Genomic DNA, 21,914 nt, shown 5'->3' on the forward strand with positions numbered 1-21,914 from the left:
ACATAGATTATAGAAGTTACTGGCATAAAATAACAAATATAAATAACGCACTGAATCTGTGTAATTCAAAAAATGGTGGGAAACTTTTAGAAAAAATCTACTACGATCATATGCGTATAAGTTATAAAATGTACTGAATTGCGTATTAAATTAATTTACCGACTAGGCATTGAGTGGTCAATCATCGTCTTTCCGTTTATTTCAATTCTTACTCTCGCGATACATGGCCGTTACCGCGACTAATATTTAATTCATTAAGATATTAAGATTTACTACGGCAATATTATACGCATAGAATTATATTAATCAATAATAAAATTATTAAGTGTTGATAAATTTTAATTATATTATATACATAGATCAGACACAGGTAAGTTTATTTTCTTAAGTATTTACTATATAATAACTACTTTTATTTAAGTTAAGTATATTTAATCAAAAGCTGACGCTAAAACTTTTAAAATGCATTTCTTATGTATATATGTATTATGAAATGATTTATAACAATATTGATTTACGGTGATATTAAAACCGAAAAAAAATTAAGAAAATAATTTGTTTAGGCATTTTAACATAGGTTAATTTATCTCCCATAAGGTATTCTAATATGGGAATTCTTAACATACATAATTTGTTCACGTGTTCTGAATAAGGTAAATATTGGAGACGTTTTGATAAATGTGTACATTACACTTCATGGAAAGTTTAAGACCCTGAAATTGTTTCAAGGCATGTATTTGGGAGGAATATTAACAAGATTTTGTATATAAATAAAATCATATTATTTACTCTAAATTCAAATGTTCACCTGTATAAACAGTGCTAGACAATTTTTGCTATTGTATACAAATAACAGTAGCAATTTTTAAATATTCTAATAATTCATGTGTATTTTTTCTTTCAGTATTAATGGTAGACACTAAAATAGTAATTAATAGTAATTAATGATGCCTTGGAAATTAATATTTTGGTTCGGTTTGTTCATCTTTTTAAATTCTATTGCAATGTTACAAAGCGTAAGAACTTGGAGCGATAAACGTAAGTATTTTTTTTATATTTAGTTTTATAATCTTATAATAATTTTTTTTTATTTGAAATTATAATAATTTCAATAATGTTTTTTAGAACTCTTCCCTTCGAATAAAATTCCGGAAGATGGCTTGAGTACTCGTAGATCGGTGGTGCGAAGAAAAATAGTACTCTATCATAATTTTTTTCGAACCAAAGTTAGACCAACTGCTTCCAACATGCTGTTAATGGTAAAGCTGTAAAAAGATTTAAACTTATTTACTTTAAATTTGTTTCAAAACGTCTAAATTAATTGTAAGTACGGGCACCCGGTTTAATGTAGCCTGGAGTGGGTGTGTAGGTGACCTCTGTGACCTTTGGCGGGATCGGATAGCGTTTACGCATTTCCATTCCATAAAAAAGTTAATTAAATAATTGCCCGAAGTTTTTAGCCGAACCACTGGCGATATATGACATACTTCGTATATATAAAAAAAACGTTAGTGGCGCTACAACCTCTTTAGGTCCTGGCCTGTGAATGAATCTGTTTCATGATCATTTTTAAATCAAATAGGCAAGTAGGTGATCAGCCTCCAGTGCCTGACACACGCCGTACACGTTTTGGGTCTAAGACATGTCAGTTTCCTTACGATGGTTTCCTTCACCGTTCGAGCAAATGTTAAATGCGCACATAGAAAGAAAGTTCATTGGTGGACAGCCGGGGATCGAACCTACGACCTCAGGTATGAGAGTTGCACTGCTCTACTTCGTATATATAACTATCAAATATAATACTAATCTTGAAAATATTAATTAAGAATACCTACAACTGAAAAATATATATGTATCTCAAAAAGTACTGAACTGATTTCGATGGGACTCAGACTGTTCTCTTAGTTATAATATATTTCATTTAAACCATCATATTCATACGAAATTTTATAGATCATCATGGTTAAATATCCTTAGAACTGATAATTAATCATTTGAAGTCGGATACTAAAATATTTTGCATCAATTGAACAGATTAGTGGAGGTCGTTCTGAATGAAGTTCTCTATTATATAGATAATATCTTAAACTTATATTGCTGTGAACTCCTTTCTCAAACCTTTTCAGTCGTGGCATCCACTAGCTGCTCGTCAAGCTCAAAATTACGCAGAGAGATGCGTTTTCTTACAACACAATGACGCGGCTGAAAACACTGTGCCCTATTTAGGTTCATGCGGACAAAATCTTTTCGTTGCTTCACGGAAGACTCCATGGTATGTATAGCAATTTTGATACTAGGTCGAAAGTACATATATGATAAGTGGGAAATGGGTTTTTTTACTCATAGTTTTTAGTCCGGAGCTTTGTAGATTACAGATTTTGGAGATATGAAAGATTAACATACCAAATTTTCTTTTACTACGTAATTTTTATATTCTTTTATTTTTCTTTCATTCGTTTAACTTTTGTTTTAAGAATTTAACTATATCTCAGTTCAAACAAACAAAATATTACTTACGAGTAGTATCTCTTTTTTATGGAACAGAAGGCCATAAGCTCATCTGGTGAGAAATGAGATGAGAGGCAGAACGCTCGCGACTTTTAATTTCGTGAACAAAAAATTTGAACTTATATAAAAAGCTTTTAAAATAAATAAATTGCATACGTGATTAATACCTCGGTGCGTTTTATTTTTTACTAAATTGGCTTGTTTCCTTATCCGTTTGTATTATATTTTACCTTAAAGTCACGATCTTAACCTCCACATTGTCAGATAATAGGAAATTCGTGAACACCTAATTACAGATTTTACAGACTGACATGTAATGAATTGCCTTTGTGTTTAAACAGTGAACTTGAAATTAGTTTAGCTAGTTATTTTTATTATCTTACAGAGTACCTATTTGTTATATATGTGTGTATGGTTCAATAATATATTTGTTCTCTAATGCGTAAACGTATTATGTACGTGTGTGTTTAATAAATTTAACATTTCCATATTTATTCTTCAATGTTTGGAAGAACGTATTTTTCATTCTATTTAGATATTATAATTTTCCACTACTTAAAGAAATCTTAATACACGACTAAGAATAATCGTTAAACCAAAAAAATCAATTTCATAATGTAATATACATAAATAAAACAAATAAAAACAGTAAACAGCTAGATAATTTTACAACGTTTCCCAAAAAAACAAAGATGTTACATTAAAATTGTGGTTTGATTAATCATGTTAAAATTTATTTATGAGATAACGTATAGAATGCACATACCTAAGAATCAGTTTACAATGGCTCAAAATATTGTAATAAACAGTTGACTATTGTTTTTATTACCAAGAACTTGATTTATATTCACATGGTGCGCATGTGCGAGTATTGTCTGTGAATGTTATGGAAACAATTACATATTTTATTTAATATATACATTAGTGTATTATAGTTAATATTATAAAGAGGTGTGTGCGGTTGTAGGGGGTAAGATCAACTGAAGCGATGTTAAAACTTATTTTACCAATAGAAAGCCACGTTACTTGTCAAAGTTATAGGAATATATTTTATTTGCATTTGCTAAGTATGTCGGAGAAAAACCGGTCGAACTAAAAAGTTTCTTACGAACGCTACCTTAACGGTGAGAGATATATGATTGAGTTGTAGAGCTTGATAATGGCTACCAAAAAGTTAGCGACAACATATATCTAACTTTTATATTATTCAAAACCAAGCCCGCCGGGTCTATGTTCTGAATCCGGGGCAGGTTAATAATAAAACGAGAATAAAGTGAAAAATTTTGCAATAACATTCGGAACATACATTTATATAAAAGGTTCGTAATATGATATGCTCTGATATTACCGGGACGAATGTATATGAACTTTATTATTGTTTAACTATTAATATCAAAATAATATAATTCAGTTTTTTGTGATATCGTTGTTTCGATGGAAATAAAAGATTTATATTTTACAGGTTCTTCGCAATAAAAAATTGGTTTTTGGAGTATCAAAATTTCACATATGGGGCTCCGATAAGAAACCTTAAGGCAGTAGGACATTACACACAGATGGTTTGGGCGACTTCGCATAAAGTCGGTTGCGGTGTTGCACATTGCCCAGGAGGTCCTTGGGGTACCTTCTACAATTACGTTTGTCATTATTGCCCGGCGTAAGTACATTTTTAATGCTATTTAGACAAAGAAATCTGTATGGTTAAATTATTACTGAAGAAATACACAAAATACAAAATGTATACAAGGTATGTTGAACATATGAATACAATGTCTTTTAAAGACTATCTTACTTAGAAAACGTGGATACTAAGTGTATGGGTAATTAGGAAAAATAACGGTCACCTATAGTAAGTAGCATAGAAAAATTATTGCGTTAGATGGTATATTTATCAAGGCTTTTGCATGTATAATCTACAGACTTAACACGAGCGACACCGCAGGAGACTATAATTTAATTTGCTTGACCTCTAAACACAATTATAAAGTAATACAAATGTTAATAAATTCAAGATTATATAAATAAAGAACAAAAAAACACAGTATCTTCCCCTTAAAACAGACTGTAAGTAATTTTATTGGTCACTGTTATGCTAAATATGTTTATTAGTAAATTAGGTTAGATTTAAATTACTTAGAAGTGAAGAGATTTAATTTAAAAAAAAAACCACGTATTTAAAACTCGTGTCAAAGAACGCCTGAAACTTTTTTCACAAATTAGCCTTTAGACTATTTCAATATAAAATAACTACTTTGACTATATTACTCGAGCTTTGCACGTCTTGCATATACATGTAGATATTAAACCCATACAGAATACGCAATTATAGTTATTTATGTAAACTACTTACATTATATTCGATTCGTGTTCTAAACCTAAAATGTCATCTATTTCGAGAATTGGAAAATCTAAGAATATTTGTAATAAAAGCTGTTTTACATTGTTATTTTATTACAAGTATGTTCACTACACAAGTGAGTTGTTGATATAAAGATAGAAATGAGAGACAAGAGATAAAAATATTTTATGAAAAATATCTAACAGCAGCAGTGGAGATCACGCCTCAAGTTTCTTCATAACATTAATTAATTAAAGGTTTTTTTAATACAATTAATATTTTTACGTGTATCGTTGTAACGTTTAGATTGGTTCACAGTTCTGGCAAACTTTTATGGACTTCATCCATTATTTCTAAAAATACAAGGATTATGCACAATTACGTATATACATATTTACATTGTCTAGTCTTTAAATAAAACTGTTTATTTTGCTTAAGTATCAACGTTATATAGTATTTAATAATGCAAAGCATACAATTTGTATTATCTATTTTTTTACCTACTAATTAGATGTAACAATGTAAACAGTTCTAAGCGATGTGAACGCAACATTACTTATTTAAAAATCTTGCAGTTGTTTCTGTATTTTTCTTGTCGTAGGTCATCCTACTAACTGGCCAATTTTTAGTTTTATTGTGTCAATACCAATTTGAAATGTTGGATAGATAAATAAACAAATAGCTCTACAACCTAAAACCTAAGACCTAGTAGGTCTGAACCTCAGAGTTCAGTAGCTGTTTTGTGATCATTAGTTTTTTTCTAGTAGGTGATAATATTTCTTTTGGGTCTCTTCAACAAGACCCAAAGAGTCGCACGCTGATACCATTAGGGCAACACTGATCAGTACAACAGAAAGCAATCACGTTATATAAAGATAAGTCAGCAGACGCCTGAATTTGATTTTTTTAGTATACTTAACTTTGAGGTGACATAAACCTTATTGCATTATTTTAACTAAAACTTCTTTCTTTGCCATAAATCTTTAGTCAAAACATTGTGAGATAGATTCAGTTTACGAATGAGGGGGTATATCAGCATGAATATATAAAGGCTGTTGTCGTGTTTATAAAGTCTTAGGATCTGTATCGAATACTAGAGAGTTCTTTATATAACTTTAAACTGCTTTTTTTGCAGTGGCAACGTGGAAACCATAATTCAGTATCCATACAAGATCGGCCCTCAATGCGGTGACTGCACTGAAAGTTGCGTGTCTGATGCACTTTGTACCAACTCTTGCCCAGTTAAAGACTATTTCTCCAACTGTAATGATCTTGTAAGAGTTGCTAATGTCTGTCCACAAGGTACTTGTAATGCAACATGCACTTGTGGGAACCAAAGGTTACACAAGAATTATCCTTGGTAGAAGATACTATTATATTTAAAATGTCCATCATTTTAAGTTTCTCTATAAAGTATTCTAGCTCTACCATAAGCGTGACATCTTAAGCAATCGTTAAATCGTTTAATATTTGTATGATATATGTTACGTGCGCATAAGGTAAAGGCCGATTTACATTATCTTAGTGTTCAGGAGAGTGCTTTAGTACAACTTGAAAGGCAAGTTCTTTAGCGTAGCGTTTACTAAAGCAAGTAGCGTTTACATGTTTCAACTAAAGTACTATCCTAAAGCACTCTCCTAAACACTAAGATAATGTAAATCGGCCTTAAGGTAATATTACAGTAGGGTTTGTCAAATAATTGTAGAGCTACTATATTTTACAGTCACGGGATGCTAAAAGCTGTTTATATAAAATTACCTTATTTACCTACTTTACTTATTAAGTACCCTAAAAGCACGTGACCTTGATTCTTGATTATTAGCAACTCTTGATAATATTGTTAGTAAAATTATTTTAAATGCTCTACAAATTATTAAGAAATATATTGTTGTAGCTGAAGCTTATTTCAATCTTTTCTATAAAAATATATAACGTTATTTTATTGTGATGTATAGTCCTTTCTTAAAAAACAAAGGGTCCATGGTCCTTGCACACAGCAGGTGACTCAGCAGGTGGGGTAACTGACGACGCGGAACCGACTCTAACCAGTTCAAACTCCAGTCTTAAATTGAACCTTAGTTATTGTTTATTAAGAGTTTAGTAAGGATGTAAAAATGGTTATCAGTTGTCATAGGCATTACTATGCAATCGGTATGTCTGAATTAAATTTACATACAGTGTTCCCGAGTGACCGAACGACATGTTTCCCACCCCCACCTCGCTCGACCTAATTGTAATGCAATAGTGGGCACCGTGCGGACATTACGTTAGCGGCCTCCGTGCCTTGCGTCCATCTGCCGCTATGGTTTGCGACGATGGGCTGCACGCCTCATCGCCCACCGTCCCGCGCAAGTCTCTACGCCGGTTATCATCCACCAGGGGTTTCAAAACCCATTCAGAGTTCACCTGGATACGTGTGTTTGAAGGGCTCCAGCCGTACGCGGTTGATGCTCCCAGTAAATTAGTGAAGGTGTCCAATAATACCACAGCAGAAGACGTAAACAAAAAACTTGGGTTTAGTGAGGAACTTACATTATGGCTGCAAATTGGCGAACAGACAAGAAGACTGGAATCATATGAATATCCGTGGAGGATTCAGGAGCAATTTCTTATGAAACTCGGATGGAGATCAGAGGCTCGTCGGCTTCGCTTGGCTGTGGATCCTGAGATGCGACACAGTCTGCGATGGTGTGCTGGACCAGCGTCGCGATCTAGTGGAGTGTGTCAGGCCGGAACAGTGTATGTTCTTAAAGGTCATGTTTTTCCACAGTGGAAGCCAAGGTCTGCACAAATTTTTGGATCGCAGTTACATATTTTAGGTAAGCACAATCATAGCTATATGGCTAGCTATATTATATGTTCGACTCTTTTATTGATCTCTAAAATCTCTCTTTATCTGTCCAGGAACAACTTGGGACAAAATTGAATTGAGTGGGGGAACTGTTGAGTTCTGCCCACCTAAGGCGCAGAGGTTGGTGATATGCATTAAGCCTCGTTGGCAAGGCAACAATCTGTTAGATTCAGGACTAAATCACTTGTTTTTGGGATTTAGTACAGTATGGGAGAGAAATATGTGGTTCAACTGGCTTAAAGATGTAAGTACTATGGATGAAGTAAGGTTCGATCTAGGGCTTACTGTAGATGTTCTTGAGTCTCATTACATATGCATGAGTGATTTTAAATGCTTGCAAATATGTTTCTTGAGTTGATAGTGTCTCGGATCACTGTTTTGAGTTATGAGCAAATTATTGAGAATTCCGGTACAGTTCTCAAACTAACGAACCATTCGCATAGAGGAAATTACTAGAAATCTTTTACCTAAGCGATTTTATAATTATATAATTTGATTAGGGTTGTGTTCAGAAATAAAATAAACGTCGCTCTATCTAGTGAAGAGAAATAAAACGTTTTAAGAAATGTGTTATGCATTAATTAATCTACGAAAAACATTATGTGATAAAAATATTAGTTGTACCTTCAGATTTTTTTAAGTAAGGCTGATATAACGTAACGTCTACTCTAAATAGGTTATGGAGTTTTGTACAATAACAAAATCCATAGCGATCAAAATTAGTTACGTTACTAATAAATTCATAGAAAATCGCGTGCGCATCACCCTGCAAGTGTCACGCTCGAGATAACTAAAGTTAGCGGGGCAGGTGTACCAAACCCAGACAGTCAAATCGTAGTTATCACTCAGTCGTGCTTTCGCGTACCCAAAGTTAACTCAGACTTTGGCAGAGTACAAATAGTTTTGTAGAAACATGTGAAGATCGCAAGGCCACTCATAAGTCACTTTTCAACAAGCGTGACCAAAATAATAAAACGAATGGAAGTTATTACATAGTCTTTAGGAATAACAATGCTGAGGTCGACGGTCTCGCGCTTAAAGTGCAATCTAATGTATGGTAGATTATAAAACCTTGAATATACGTAAAATGATATCTGAGGACAGTGATAGTTTGGATGTGTTTACTCAAAATGAGGATGTGTTTTTGGATAGTCTGGAACCAACGATATATAGGGGGAAATTTAATTCGGTGCGTCAGTTTTAATGTATTAATTATCTATTTAGTTTATAACAAGTGCCAGTGCCTTCCAAACAAATGCACCAATTTTCTTTTTTTGATAATTTTTGTTTGAAAGACTCGTACGAGAATACTCTCAGCCATATATACCAATCTGTTAAGTTAGTTGATCATCAACAAGTTTTGTAGGGTTCATTAAAGTTCTATTTTGAAATAAATTAAATGACATCATACATTCTCTTTTTAATTTAATTTAAATTACTTAAAATTATATGAATAGGTAAATGCATTTTTTCTATCTATTTTTGCTGACTGAAACTTCATAAATATTAATTGGAAACTTAACATCTATCTAACACCTCTGGAAAGTGCTTAAAATTTATAATCCACAACGTTAATGGGAAAACGTACTAGTTATCTAATATTTCGAATAAATAAATTCATTTGAATTTAATACTAATAATAATGTTTTTTCTTATTAACTGCTTATCGAGCTCCGTCGTGCACTAGTTTATACAACAGTACCTATTAGTGCGAAGGATCTAATCTCGCATATCGGGAAAATATAACGCCTACATGACCAATGTTAGCACGTTCCTCTTAATTGCTTTGTATTTCAGTGTTATTTTTTAAGCATATTCAAAGCCATCGTTGGTATTCCTTATTATAAAAAAATCCCAATATGGAATTTACTCACGTACTAAGTATATATTCCAGGCCACTCAGAGTACGCAGCCTCCAAATGTATTGGACCTCAGTGGCGGTGGTAGATCTTGTCTTGCGACGGCTCTCGCGCAACATGGCGCAGATTTTGCTCTACGCGTTCTACGCATGCGCGGGAATACCTTATACCATTTACCACAACAAACATGCACGCTACAGGCCCTAACTCATCTGGATATAAGCAATAATAATATTTCAGAACTTCCGAAAGAAATGTCTCAACTAGTACAGTAAGTAAACATATATATTAGATTGTTCAACATTGTACCGAAATATTGTGTGCATTGAAATCAATATTGATTGATTGATGCACACCGCTGTATGAAAATAGTTTTTAGTTTTAGAATAATAATAATTAATTAATTTAATTATTAATTAATTTAATTTAAACTGAGAACTCATATAGAGATTTAAGAGATTATGACATAGAAACGCACCACTTTTTATCAAGTAACCTTTTTAATTATTGTGCCGTGCATTGCAGAGAGACTATATATAATAATAACTTAATGTATCAACCAACCTAAATAAGTTATTGGTATATAAAAAAACATCAACAAATTATAAATTTACGTGTATGAGAAAAGAAATGTTTGTTTCAATGCAGTAAATTAAATTCCAAATTTTCTTAATTTAAAGACCAGCAGTCAGTAAAACCATGGCCGTTAACCAGCATGCCACGGAAGTAGGTTTTGAATGATGCAATTTTAATTGGTCAGACGTAGATGCTCTGTATGAAGCGTTTGAATAGGCACTTCTTTGGTTTTATGGATTCCATTTCTTTACGGTCGGTCGACGAAGCGTAGCCGTTAGTACCTCTAGCCTCGGTGTGCTCATTGCTTAAATGTTTTGCGTACTGCGAAAAATACAAATCATCATGCGAAATAATATTATTTTTTTTTTGCCTTTTGATTCGATGAAGACAAATGATGAATGACGATTTAGATGGTGCTGTAAAAGGGTTTCTATTCCCTTTTATAAGAAAGAAATAATTCATATTTTTGAAATACAAGTTAGATGATTTTTACACACAATTTATTTATAAAAACACTCACAAACAAAAAAAAACACACGAAATGAATTAGGAAAACAAAATTACACATTAAAAAATACAAGAAATTAACTACTATAGGCACTCACAAATAACAACTTTTGACAGTTCACTCACGGAAAATAAAAAAGGATTTGGTACTCAATTATTTATTCCTATAAAAGTTTCCTAGAAAATGTTAATTTATGTTATATCTAAGATTCATCAGTTTATTGGTTCTATTTTTTGTATTATTACTTTTATTTAATTAAAAGTCTCTATAAAATATCCCATCCCCTTACAATAATATTATGTAGAATAGACATTTAAATTACTACTTATATGAATTCTGTATTATTATTATTTATTTTTTGTCCAAATCGTCTTCATTTCATCGTTAACGATTTTATTAATATGTTGACGTTTATATTTTATTTTTATGTCCTTTTATTTTTTTTTAAATAGCTAATAAGTTTTGCACATAATATAATATACGGAGAGACCATTTTTTTTTTCTTTTAATTTATAGCATTTAGTCAATTGTATTAATTACTAGATGACCCGGTTAACTTCGCCTACATATATTTTTGTAAAATTTTAGAATAGAGAAAGAGATCGGTCCTCATACTCACAGCCAATTTTTTTTTCTAAAAAAACAAAAGTCATCAGATATAAAAGATGTGTTTTTATTGGAAATTTAGTTCAATTGCCGCGTTTAATTTTTTTTACTAATTATTTATGTTTCGCACCTTTCCTGGACTTCCACAAATATTTCAAGATCATAATTAGCCTAATTATATATATAAATGAATTTCTGATCGTTGGAGTCGCTAAGACTCTAGAATAGCTATACACACAAATTTATATGTATATATTAAGTAATTAGAAACTCCATAGCTCTTACGTGACAGGATATACAATTGTATAGAAATCAAATTTGATAGCACTATCAGTCATTATAAGAATTCTCTTATATTACTACACATACGTACACATGTTACATCACAAAGAACGGTTGTCAGTAATTGACGAGATATATCCGTTGTGTGCCAATTTTTTGAGTGAGTACGCCGTGCACCAAGTACTGGGCTATCTACATCTGTGCAGCGACGCGTGCGCACCTTCACTTGCTGTTCGCGCAACCCCCAATACTTACAATGTCCTTGTTAATGTTACAAGAAAACATTTTTTATTAGTTTACCTTAAATTACCGTATAAACAGCTACATATTTTACATTTGGTGTATATCACTTTTATACTTATTTACGCACGTCATATGTAGAGCATGCAAGATCATTTTCGTCAACAATTTGGGCAACATATTATGTAGGATTACATTTGAAACAAAAGAATCATTTCTGGTTTGATTTGAAATAGAGACAAGTTATCTTTACTAAACAATATTTTGTTTTTGATTTTAAAAACTGTTTGGGAGGTGTTTTAAAATCAAATAGATTATGGCAGTAACACATTCAAGTCATATGTTCACTTGTACAGTCTTGAGTCTTTAAGAATAACATTTTAATTTACTAAAACACCTTAGTTTTATGACAACTTCATTATAAATAAATATTTAGTATTAAAACTGCTACGTGACATCAGGTCAAAAAATAATAGTGTTTTATTGTTTTACGTGGGCACGGTAATTTTAAGTGCGAAACATTCTTAAGTACATAAAAATAGAAAACAAGAACAGAGTATATTTCCCTTGATAGACTGTATGTAGTGTAATTGGGCACTTTCTTATGTTAAATATCTTGATTTAGACTTAAATTACGTATTAGACTTAAGTTATGCTAGATTGTAATGTCCAATGATGTCTCAGCGAAGAGGTTTTTTACTAAAAGAGGCAAGTTAAATCAGGCATGTAGTTGAATACTTTGTTCTTACAAAAACATTAAATCTTCAGATGTGAACACTATCAATGCAGCATTGTGCTTTAAATGTCAAGGTATAAAATAACTTATAATTGTCGGTCTTATCTTAAGGAACTTGAAGCCAATTAAGGGATCTGATTGCATATTTTGTTTTTCTATTTTGCATCTTCCGTTAATTCTATTGTTCCTCAAAACGGAAATAAAGTTCTTTATAAACTGCATAATAGCTTATTAATTTACAAATGGGTTTTAATTATTTTTGAGATAGATATAAATATATTGGAAGTTAAGTAACTGTCTCTTGATACTTCGTGGAATATGTTGACAACCAAATATTCCTAATATTCGAATGTCAATGGCAATAGTAACGTATATATCAGAAGTTTAATAAAACTTCTTTAAATTATATAATGAAAATTTGTAATCTAATGAATTTACATACCTTACAGATTTTTTATCAAAAGTCATTGAGACATCATTGGACATTACAATCTGGCCTAACTTAAGGCAAATAAGTAATTTAAGTCAAACCTTATTTACTAATAAATATATTAAGCATAAGAAACTGCGAACACAACAAGACACTCAGTTGTACACAACTTACAGTAGCAAGAGATTATTTAAATGTGTAGAAGGGTAAAACAAAATAAAATATGTAGCTCTTTCTACATAGTAATTGAAATGATTTTAATATTCCAGGCATTAAACAAAATTATAATCTTTACATGCTATTTACAAAAGTATGATACTAAGGGTAAAGCGTTAAGATTATTACTGATATTTGGTATTACCCTCAATCCAATAGGAGTTCATCCAGAAATGCAAAAAAAAATACATATTGCGTACACAAATAATATATTATAAGTTTTTCTTGATTGCGTTTTTCGTATTTTACTTATATGATGAAGTTTAACTAAAAAAAAATTACCTACATTATTTCCGCAAAATCCACTTCACGGTATAAATATGTTATATATTACCGTTATGCATATTACATTATATTATTAAAAATTGCGTTTTTATTAAATTACTTATTCTGTAGTTTGTTCCTTTACGTAATATCACAAATAAAATACATCGCTCTAGTGTTTTTTCATAGTTTTTTTATTTAATAAAAGAGGAAATGATTACATAGATTTGTAGATAAACAATGTGTAACATCGATTGTGTATCCCGGTCTTGCGTTTTATTGCGATACACGTGAGCAGTGGGGCGGCGCGCGCGCAGTCTTGGTCAGTTACATACGTGAATTCTTCAGACATTAACACCTCACGAATTAAATTAATAAATTGAGCTTTTTAAATAAATAATTGCACAGTAACGTGAATTGTGAATATGAAATTGATTGGAACATGATGTGACCTTTTAATCTGGTGAGCACTTGTTTTTATGACGGTAAATTAATTATTATTATATTCAGAATTAATGTTATTTAAATAAATGATTGCTTCAGTAGATTAATTAGGCACGTACGAGCTATTTTCTTGTAATTAAATAACAACCATACATTATTTACAATCTATCATAACATAATAATTTATAAAGTAGGTTCTCTTATTTAGTTGCGATCACCTTTCCTTTTAGATCTCGGCTGAGGTCAGTTTAATCTAAATTTCTTTATTCACGGTGAATGCATTTTTAGAGCGTATAACCTAGGTGTGTGGTCAGCACAGAATTTTTAATTAATACAATTTAATTATTAAAACGACTTTTCGAATACATAAAAATCCGTATATTAATTTATATTTAATGCAATTTGGTTTATCTTACACTAACAGCATGTTTATTTATTACTTATTTATGTACAGCATAAACAAAGTCTCAAAAAATATTAAACTGTCCTTCGGCTGGAATAAATAACTTTAAAATAATTTGTAAACAAATGTACCTTATATTACCCACGGATAATGTACAATTGTGAAAGAATTCTTGAAATCGACACAGTTCTGTAGTTTTTGTATATTCGTTACAAACATTAAAATCCTTGCTTTTTTAACAATAGTTTTAATTTGCATATTTCATTAGTAATTTGGGGTTTTCATTAAACACCTTGTAAACTTTGATTAAAGCGTTAATAGGTGATGATATTCGTGATTATATGAATTAATATGTATTGTCTTTAATAACGCATTGACTTTCTCTATTTACGTGTTATTTGATAGCACTTCGTCATTGTTTTTACGTGTAGGTTATATAAAATTTATCGTGCTTAACATGTCAGTGTTGCAATAAATTAATAATAGTTTATCCGGCGAAAAAAAAACAATTACTTTACCAAATAGGAAATATAAAAGAGGTTGCCTAATGCCAGAAATCATGTAATTAAATAAACGCTTGTAAACAATCAGCAATAATGATAATTGATGTAACGTCGGGCTCATTTAAATATAATTTTTTATAGTTCTATATAAACTCTTAATTTACTACATTCATTCTTAATGATATTAAGTCGTAGTAAATAATTAAAAATGTAATAGCACTACCTTTCAAATATCCTATTATGTATATAATTTTATTAAACAATTTTAATATTTGTTTCACGTCTCTACGGACTACGGTAATCTTATTACTGTTAATAGCGATTACTGGTAAACAAGTAAAGTTAAATTTTTGAGTTTAAGTAAAAACTCCTGGGCTCCGTACTGATTTTAATAATTAAATTAAATTATTTTAAGGTTAGAAGAGCTGCAAGTAAGCGACAATGAACTAAGATCTCTGGACTTCGTTCTACAACTTCCACATCTACGAATAATCGTAGCTGCACGAAACATGATCACTAACTTTGGAGTAAGTAATGTTAAAGTAAAAACACATATCGTATATATTATGACCTTAGTAACGGTTGTTATTTAGTTTTTGATGCTCTTCGGGAAATCTCTTGTACGAAATATTGTTTGCGTTGTAATAAATTATGTTTTTATTATCATCTTATTGTTCCTCCTAAATTCCTCCAATCTACAGCTCTCCTACTGCACAGGAAAAACATTTCACTTCAAGTAGTAATTATTCATTTCCTAGTAATGAATAATATAGTTTATCTATGTGATACGTTTGGTACAATCTTAACCTATAGAATAATAATTAAAATTAGATAAATTTAACACTACAACAAATTAAAATGTGGTCCCTTTGGCAATGTAACGAGAAATAATTTTCTACTAATATAATGCACTGTGCGTCCCATATCTCCTCAATAAGAGAAATAATGTTGCATCTAATTAATTTGGTATTTTTATTAGTAGTAGATATAGTATACAGGTACTATAGGTATGTTTCAAATATTCTTATATTGAATTAGACTATAGGCTAATTTAATAAATAAACATGTAATACCGTAGGGTGCTAGTCGCAACTTAAATCTCGTCTATTTTTTTTTGTCCTGCACTGCATAAATTACACTGCATAAATACCTTCGCCCATTTTGAATCTAATTCCGGTTCGTGTAAGAATAAAATGTGTTAGGCACTGAAGATGTAAACCAACTTATCTATAGACAAAATGATTAATGAGCATATGCAGAAATGTGAGGCTAAGTTCCATACAGGATTGTAGGAGCATTTTGAAGTATTAGAATGTTCAATGTGCTTGCGTATGAGCTGTTGTGTTTTACCCCAACAATTAAAACAAATTCAATGTTATGTAGAGGTATTATACTACGTAAACAAAAAATATTTTGACCCTCAAAAGTATTGTATGATACAGTATAGAACTTCTATTAAAATGCCTGTCATAGCAAAGAGAGGTCACAGAGTAAATAACTGATTTGTGTATATTGTTTGGATTTTAATAGAGGAAACTGATATATATCAAGATACCTTCGTAGTTTCCGTACACATTCCCTATTCTCAGAAGGTTGCCTCAGGGCCGAGGGCATTACAGCCTTGCTATTCGTTGCGCATAAACAGCGAAACAATAATACTTACGTCTTAAACTGATCGGCTACTGGCTGTAAAAACAAAATCTCTAACTATTGCGTTTGGCAATTTCAGATGGGTTCAAGACCTATGAGTCCAAGCGATGAAAGCAAATGCGAGCATCGTTCACCTCTTACCAATGTTGATCTTCGTCACAACAGATTAAAAGGAAGCATTATTCTTGGTAATTATGAGGTGAGTTCTCTACAATTATATCCCTTATTTAAATAGAAATATTTTATAGATATCAAAAGTCTCTATTAGGAGAACGAAATTATAGAGAGATAGGAAGTTGAATACAAATATATTACTTTTTATTTTTTTATTTTAAGCGCAAAAAAGAAAGAGAGGTAGGCCACTGGAGGTGGTCGGTTGAACTTAAAAAGACAGGGGGACTTTTTGGATAGGCTTGCGAAGGATAGGTTAAAATAGAGTGTCAGACCACTTTCTTTTGGTCAGAAGTCACAGGTCTTACAATTAAGGATTGACTAGTACGAAATACCTTTATTTTATATTAGTTACTTGCTCTTGGTAGCAGAAAAGGATTTTTAAACATTATTTCGACAAAAGCTGTTAATTTTACACCCCGAACACAATTATGTACCTGCAGATGGACGGAAATTAAATAAATTCTATAGCATCCCATAGAATATAGTCTCAACTAATCAAAATACATACGAGATATAGTTTAAGTATCTTCCATGTTAGGGGCTATATCTTGTATTACTCATAGCTCTGTATGAGTAAAATAAAAAAAAATCCAATATTCAACATAATTTCAGCATCTGGTAACCCTAGACGTTTCTCACAACGCGGTGGAAGTCCTTGTATTGTCTTCTCTACGCGGTCTAAGGGAGTTATACGCGTCACACAATGCGATACAACACGTGGCCTTACACGGTGCCTCGCTACGAGTGCTACGGGCTCCTTTTAATCGTAAGTTTACCCTTAATACGTGAGTAACAAATTTTTGTATGAAATTGAGCACTCAGTGGGATAATTTGGAACTAAACGAAATACGAAATCTTATGTTCGATAGTCTATGTCTCGTCTTTCAACAAAAACAATTTAACAGTTTATTAAGGGTTCAGTTTAGGAATAAAACACAGTGTAGTTAAAAAATAAGACAAAAACAATTGAATGCTATTTTAGTATTTCATAATTGTACTTTATTATTATTATTATTATTACCATTTGTGATCGGTTACAACAGCCAAAAATGTCTATTAAGCATAGTACCTACCCACTAAATATAATATCCAACAATTAATTAAATATTTTCTGATAAAAATTTTCAATTTCAGATTTGGAGAGTCTAACCACATCAGTTCCGCCTATAAACCTAATAGAGTTAGACTTATCACACAACAAATTAACGTCATTACCCCAATGGCTCAGTGGTTGCTCTGACTTAACAAAACTTTACGCAAGCAACAATCAGTTGACATCCCTCCCTGAACATCTGTTCTGCAGTGAACTCTCCAGTCTTAGCCATTTGCACTTAGCCCATAATAAAATATCGACAATACCGTCGATGCCTCGTCTCAGGTCACCTCTCAAAGAACTCCTCTTACACAATAACTCTATTCAAGCTCTTCCAGAAAACTTCTTTTCTGTATGCGATAGGTTGTGTGTATTAAACCTCGCAAATAACAGACTAAGCCGCTTACCACGAGTTAGGGGTGTCTCCTCACATATCCTAGAACGCCTTTACTTAACAGCTAACTGTTTGAATGATGAATCCATCGACGTCATAGCCACATTCAGAGGCTTGAAGATATTACACATGGCCTATAATTGCTTGACAAGTTTACCGGAAAATTTCTTCAACTTCTGGCCTGAAATGGAGGAACTTGTCGTATCCGGAAATTCTCTAACGAAACTTCCAGATAGTTTGCCTCAAGTCAATAATCTGAAAGTTGTGAGGGCTCATTCGAATCGGCTAAGATCTGTTCCCATGTTTGCCTGTAGCGCTTCTGTGAAAGTGCTAGATTTTGCACACAATGAACTAGATAGTATAGATCTGAGACTTCTTGCTCCGAAGCAGTTAAAGTTTCTGGATATATCTTGTAATCAGAGACTGCAAGTTGATGAATCACAATTTAATGCATATAAATGTCAAAGGCCCTTAAGCTTAGTGGATGTCACCGGGCGAAACTCAACGGCTTGGACTCAAAAGACATCTTATCATGAGGAACTCACCGGAACTACGCCCTGGGTGACAGGTTTTTCAGAATGTCCAAGTAAAGTGTTACGATTATCTTGTGGACAAATACGTCTTCCATCATTTTGTAACAAAGAAGGTCTTTTCGCTGTAATAGACGGAGAAAACGATACAGAAGTTACGAAGATATTGCAGACAAGCTTACCTGGATTGCTTTTAGAAGAAAAGTCTATTAAGGAAACTGTCAATGAATATATGAAATATGTCGTTTTATCTGCACATAGAGAACTAAAGGAAAAGGGACAGAGAAACGGTGCCTCACTTATCATGTGTCATTTGTCTCAGATAAATGTGCCAGAAAATGGATTCGGACAAACAACTAGGAGATACAATATGAGATTGGCAAATGTAGGCGATACTAAAGCCGTATTGAGTCGACGAACTGGACCATTATGTTTAGGCGCAGAGAATAATAAAAGAATAGGATATTCCTCGCGATTCCCCAACACTGTGCCAGACCCAGATGTGATTCAAACTGTGATAAAAGAAGATGACGAATTCCTCATACTTGGTAATGGCAAATTCTGGAGTGCTGTATCTGTTGAAGCTGCAATATCCGAAGTACGATCGGAACGAAATCCTGTTCTAGCCGCCAAACGGCTACAAGATTTGGCACAAAGCTACGGCGTTGAAGATTGTATTTCTGTGGTTATAGTGAGATTTGATACCGTACGTTCCGATGTTGATTTACTAATGCGAGAGCTGCGACAAACAATAAACACAACTAAACCAGTTTGTCGATCTGACTGCTGTTGCTCACGTTTAGAACCCTGCTGCCATTCGATATCTCCAAAATCGAATAGCGATCGTTCATCTCCGAGCGGTCAAAGCGATAGACCTCTTAGCGAAGTTCTTAGCCAACAGCATTACGCAAGTGTCCGGTCTCATAATAGAGCTTCAGAAAGAAAACCACGGGGTGGAGTCGCTAGAGCTATCCGGGTCCGCGTTGAGGAAGACAAAGAAGAACGTAAAGATGAAATACCGTCATCTGAGGAACAGTTCAAATGCTGGGAATATATGTTGGAACAAAACACGCAAATGATATTCGATAAAGAACTGGATAAGCTATCACAAGGTATTAAAACCGACACGAATACTCTAAAAAGTGTCAAAGGATTATCTGGCAGCAGTCCGCAACTACATTTGGCAGGGAAACAATCGAAACTACCATTTCTTTCTAAGCATTTCGGAAGTGCAAGATCGTTTGGTACTGCTCTAAAGCCAGAATTCCGCTTTGGGTCCGGTCGTATGCCTAATTGTGGTCCAAACGCTGCGTACTTTGGTTCCCTTCAGAGGCTAATGCCATATCATTTGGAGTACGATTTCGCTGTGATACAAGAAAAAAATGCGCAATCCCAAGAATCGCTTGATCTCGAAGGTCGAATGCAGCAATATTGGGGTGTAGCAACTACAGAACTATAAATTATTCAATTTCCTGTAAATAAAACTTGACTTTAGCACAATATGGTTTATTATTTATTTACATATAACATAATATATGATATCTCTCGACTAGATTCTTTGCACAAAGTATTACTATGGACTTAATTAATGAGCTATTTGATAGATTTTTAATTACATTCATTGTATATACAGTATTCTGTCGAAGTTGTGATCGTAAAACATTTACATTACAATAAAACACTTGATTAAGTAATTACGTTAATTACATTGAATTAAAACAGTTCCTTAGACTTTAATCAGAGTTTCTTAAGCTACATGCGTAAATCATATTAGATACATTTAACTATTTACAATTTAATATAAATTAGTTCCTTTATTGACCTATTCTAATATTTACACAAATAACAAAATGTTTAAAACGCTGCGCTTTTACATTCATTACAATTTGTCTAAGTAAAACCAATCTTAGAAAAAACATTGCACGAGAAAGTATTGTTAGATTTATTATCATTATCTAATTTATTGCCTTATAAGCCTGTAACGATCTTTTATTTCTAAAGGACTTCAAAGGCCTGGATCACATCAATTCGGTTTTAATTTCTTTTTTATGTCTCACCTTTGATTACATCATAACGATGATTACGATAACATCAAGGCTATAATGAAGAAATTCGACAATATATATCGTTAGGCGCTTATTACTCTGGGGTAAGTACAGGTTACATTCTACAAACAAACCCGTATATCAATAATTACCCCTCTCAATTTTTAGTATTAGCATTTATGCGTGAAGCATCGGTTTGGGTCCCATTCAAATTAGAAGCTTCAGTCACCAATAAATTTTCAATATCTACAGAATGTTCTTAGAATTACTCTAAACGTAATAGTTAACTCGATGAATCGTGTATTAACAATTCAGAACGGTTAGTTCAGGACGTTGAATAATTGGTCACAGCGATCGCGAACACACTCACATAAAAGACAGATATGCAGCTAAAGAAGTGGACATGGACTCGCGCTGTTCGTCTCGCTATGCAATAAGTAATCTATAAAATAACAATGTTGTAGTGGCAAAAAATTTAAACCATACGTGTACGCAATCCACTCAATGAAAACTATATAACCCGCTATTGAAATTGTTTGTAAGTCACATTTCACGTTTAACAACTAGTTCGAGCGGTTGTAATGCAATCTGCGGCGGGCAGGGCGCGGGCAGCGGTGGGGGCGCTAAGTGCCCGTGCGCTGGCGGTGGCCGCCGCTAGGGATATCCTCGAGGTGAATAATGCTCACCGAGCCACGAGTCTGGTGATGGGGGGAAGTCGGGGTAGCCCCCTGCTGCGGGGGATGACGAGCTGCTCATGTCTGATGCACCGCCGGTAACGAGACCGCCGCTTATGGCTTGACCTGATGATTATTATCACATCATGATAGATTTGTATAAAAAAAATCTTAATTTTAAATTTCTAATGAAGATAGTTCAGTAAGAAGATAACTTGTTTATTTTGATCTTAAACGATGAGTTTTGCTCAGTTTAAAAATCCAAATAAATTAACGCTCTTACCTATACTAAAATACTTAAACAAATAGTTTAGTCATAAGTAGTTTATGTACAGAAATAACGAGAAATCAGTTAAATCAGTTTTTGACAGCCGTTAGTTGAAAGTTGAAAAGATAAGACAAGATTATCTAAGATTTAAGAAATGAATATGTACCTATTCAAAATGTTGTCTAACAAATTCAGAACAACATTTAGTAGTTACATATTATTAAATATTAAAAGCTTGGGCGTTTGATATACTTTCAATAAAATTACTTTGGTATATAAAGAAACAATGTTACTCTAATATGACTTAATATGGCTAAAGTAC

The 21,914-nt window shown here is 32.6% G+C and overlaps 3 protein-coding genes across 13 annotated transcripts in view; 2 read left to right on the plus strand and 1 right to left on the minus strand.

Moving 5' to 3' along the window:
- Window positions 1-187: 187 nt before the first annotated feature.
- Window positions 188-6,750, plus strand: LOC125056622 (serotriflin-like). Its single transcript, XM_047659826.1, has 6 exons — window positions 188-370; window positions 905-1,038; window positions 1,126-1,259; window positions 2,127-2,272; window positions 3,971-4,165; window positions 5,982-6,750. The coding sequence occupies exons 2-6, from the start codon at window positions 945-947 to the stop codon at window positions 6,208-6,210; spliced, it is 798 nt and encodes a 265-aa protein (XP_047515782.1). The 5' UTR covers window positions 188-370; window positions 905-944; the 3' UTR covers window positions 6,211-6,750.
- Window positions 6,751-6,891: 141 nt separating this feature from the next.
- On the plus strand, window positions 6,892-20,105 carry LOC125056620 (protein phosphatase PHLPP-like protein). 3 transcript variants are annotated; one of them, XM_047659813.1, is made up of 7 exons: window positions 6,892-7,665; window positions 7,751-7,941; window positions 9,592-9,827; window positions 15,180-15,291; window positions 16,494-16,613; window positions 17,201-17,354; window positions 17,723-20,105. In XM_047659813.1, exons 1-7 carry the CDS (start codon window positions 7,149-7,151, stop codon window positions 20,062-20,064), a joined length of 3,672 nt encoding a protein of 1,223 aa, XP_047515769.1. In that variant the 5' UTR covers window positions 6,892-7,148; the 3' UTR covers window positions 20,065-20,105. The 3 variants fall into 3 exon arrangements, with proteins under 3 accessions (XP_047515769.1, XP_047515770.1, XP_047515771.1); XM_047659814.1 differs by lacking the exons at window positions 6,892-7,665; window positions 7,751-7,941 and adding an exon at window positions 8,295-8,886; XM_047659815.1 differs by lacking the exons at window positions 6,892-7,665; window positions 7,751-7,941; window positions 9,592-9,827 and adding an exon at window positions 13,730-13,877.
- Window positions 20,106-20,126: 21 nt separating this feature from the next.
- Window positions 20,127-21,914, minus strand: part of LOC125056621 (LIM/homeobox protein Lhx3) — a 35,257-nt gene continuing 33,469 nt past the window's right edge. For 3 of the 9 annotated variants that reach the window (XM_047659818.1, XM_047659817.1, XM_047659816.1), the window contains one exon: window positions 20,127-21,450. In XM_047659818.1, coding sequence (XP_047515774.1) covers window positions 21,305-21,450 — 146 coding nt within the window. In that variant the 3' untranslated portion in view covers window positions 20,127-21,304. The remainder of the gene's footprint in view (window positions 21,451-21,914) is intronic. The other 6 variants (XM_047659823.1, XM_047659824.1, XM_047659825.1 and 3 more) reach the window with 3 other exon arrangements.

The sequence above is a fragment of the Pieris napi genome, chromosome 15, assembly GCF_905475465.1.
Source record: "Pieris napi chromosome 15, ilPieNapi1.2, whole genome shotgun sequence".
Lineage (NCBI taxonomy): Eukaryota > Metazoa > Arthropoda > Insecta > Lepidoptera > Pieridae > Pieris > Pieris napi.

Excerpts from the sequence above, each read along its gene's own strand:
- LOC125056622 (XM_047659826.1), top strand. The coding sequence starts at position 945 with ATGATGCCTTGGAAATTAATATTTTGGTTCGGTTTGTTCATCTTTTTA. Across the intron at positions 1,039-1,125 it reads AAGAACTTGGAGCGATAAAC|AACTCTTCCCTTCGAATAAA; the intron begins GTAAGTATTTTT and ends AATGTTTTTTAG. Across the intron at positions 2,273-3,970 it reads GCTTCACGGAAGACTCCATG|GTTCTTCGCAATAAAAAATT; the intron begins GTATGTATAGCA and ends TATATTTTACAG.
- LOC125056620 (XM_047659813.1), top strand. The coding sequence starts at position 7,149 with ATGGTTTGCGACGATGGGCTGCACGCCTCATCGCCCACCGTCCCGCGC. Across the intron at positions 7,942-9,591 it reads GGTTCAACTGGCTTAAAGAT|GCCACTCAGAGTACGCAGCC; the intron begins GTAAGTACTATG and ends TATATATTCCAG. Across the intron at positions 15,292-16,493 it reads ACATGATCACTAACTTTGGA|ATGGGTTCAAGACCTATGAG; the intron begins GTAAGTAATGTT and ends TGGCAATTTCAG.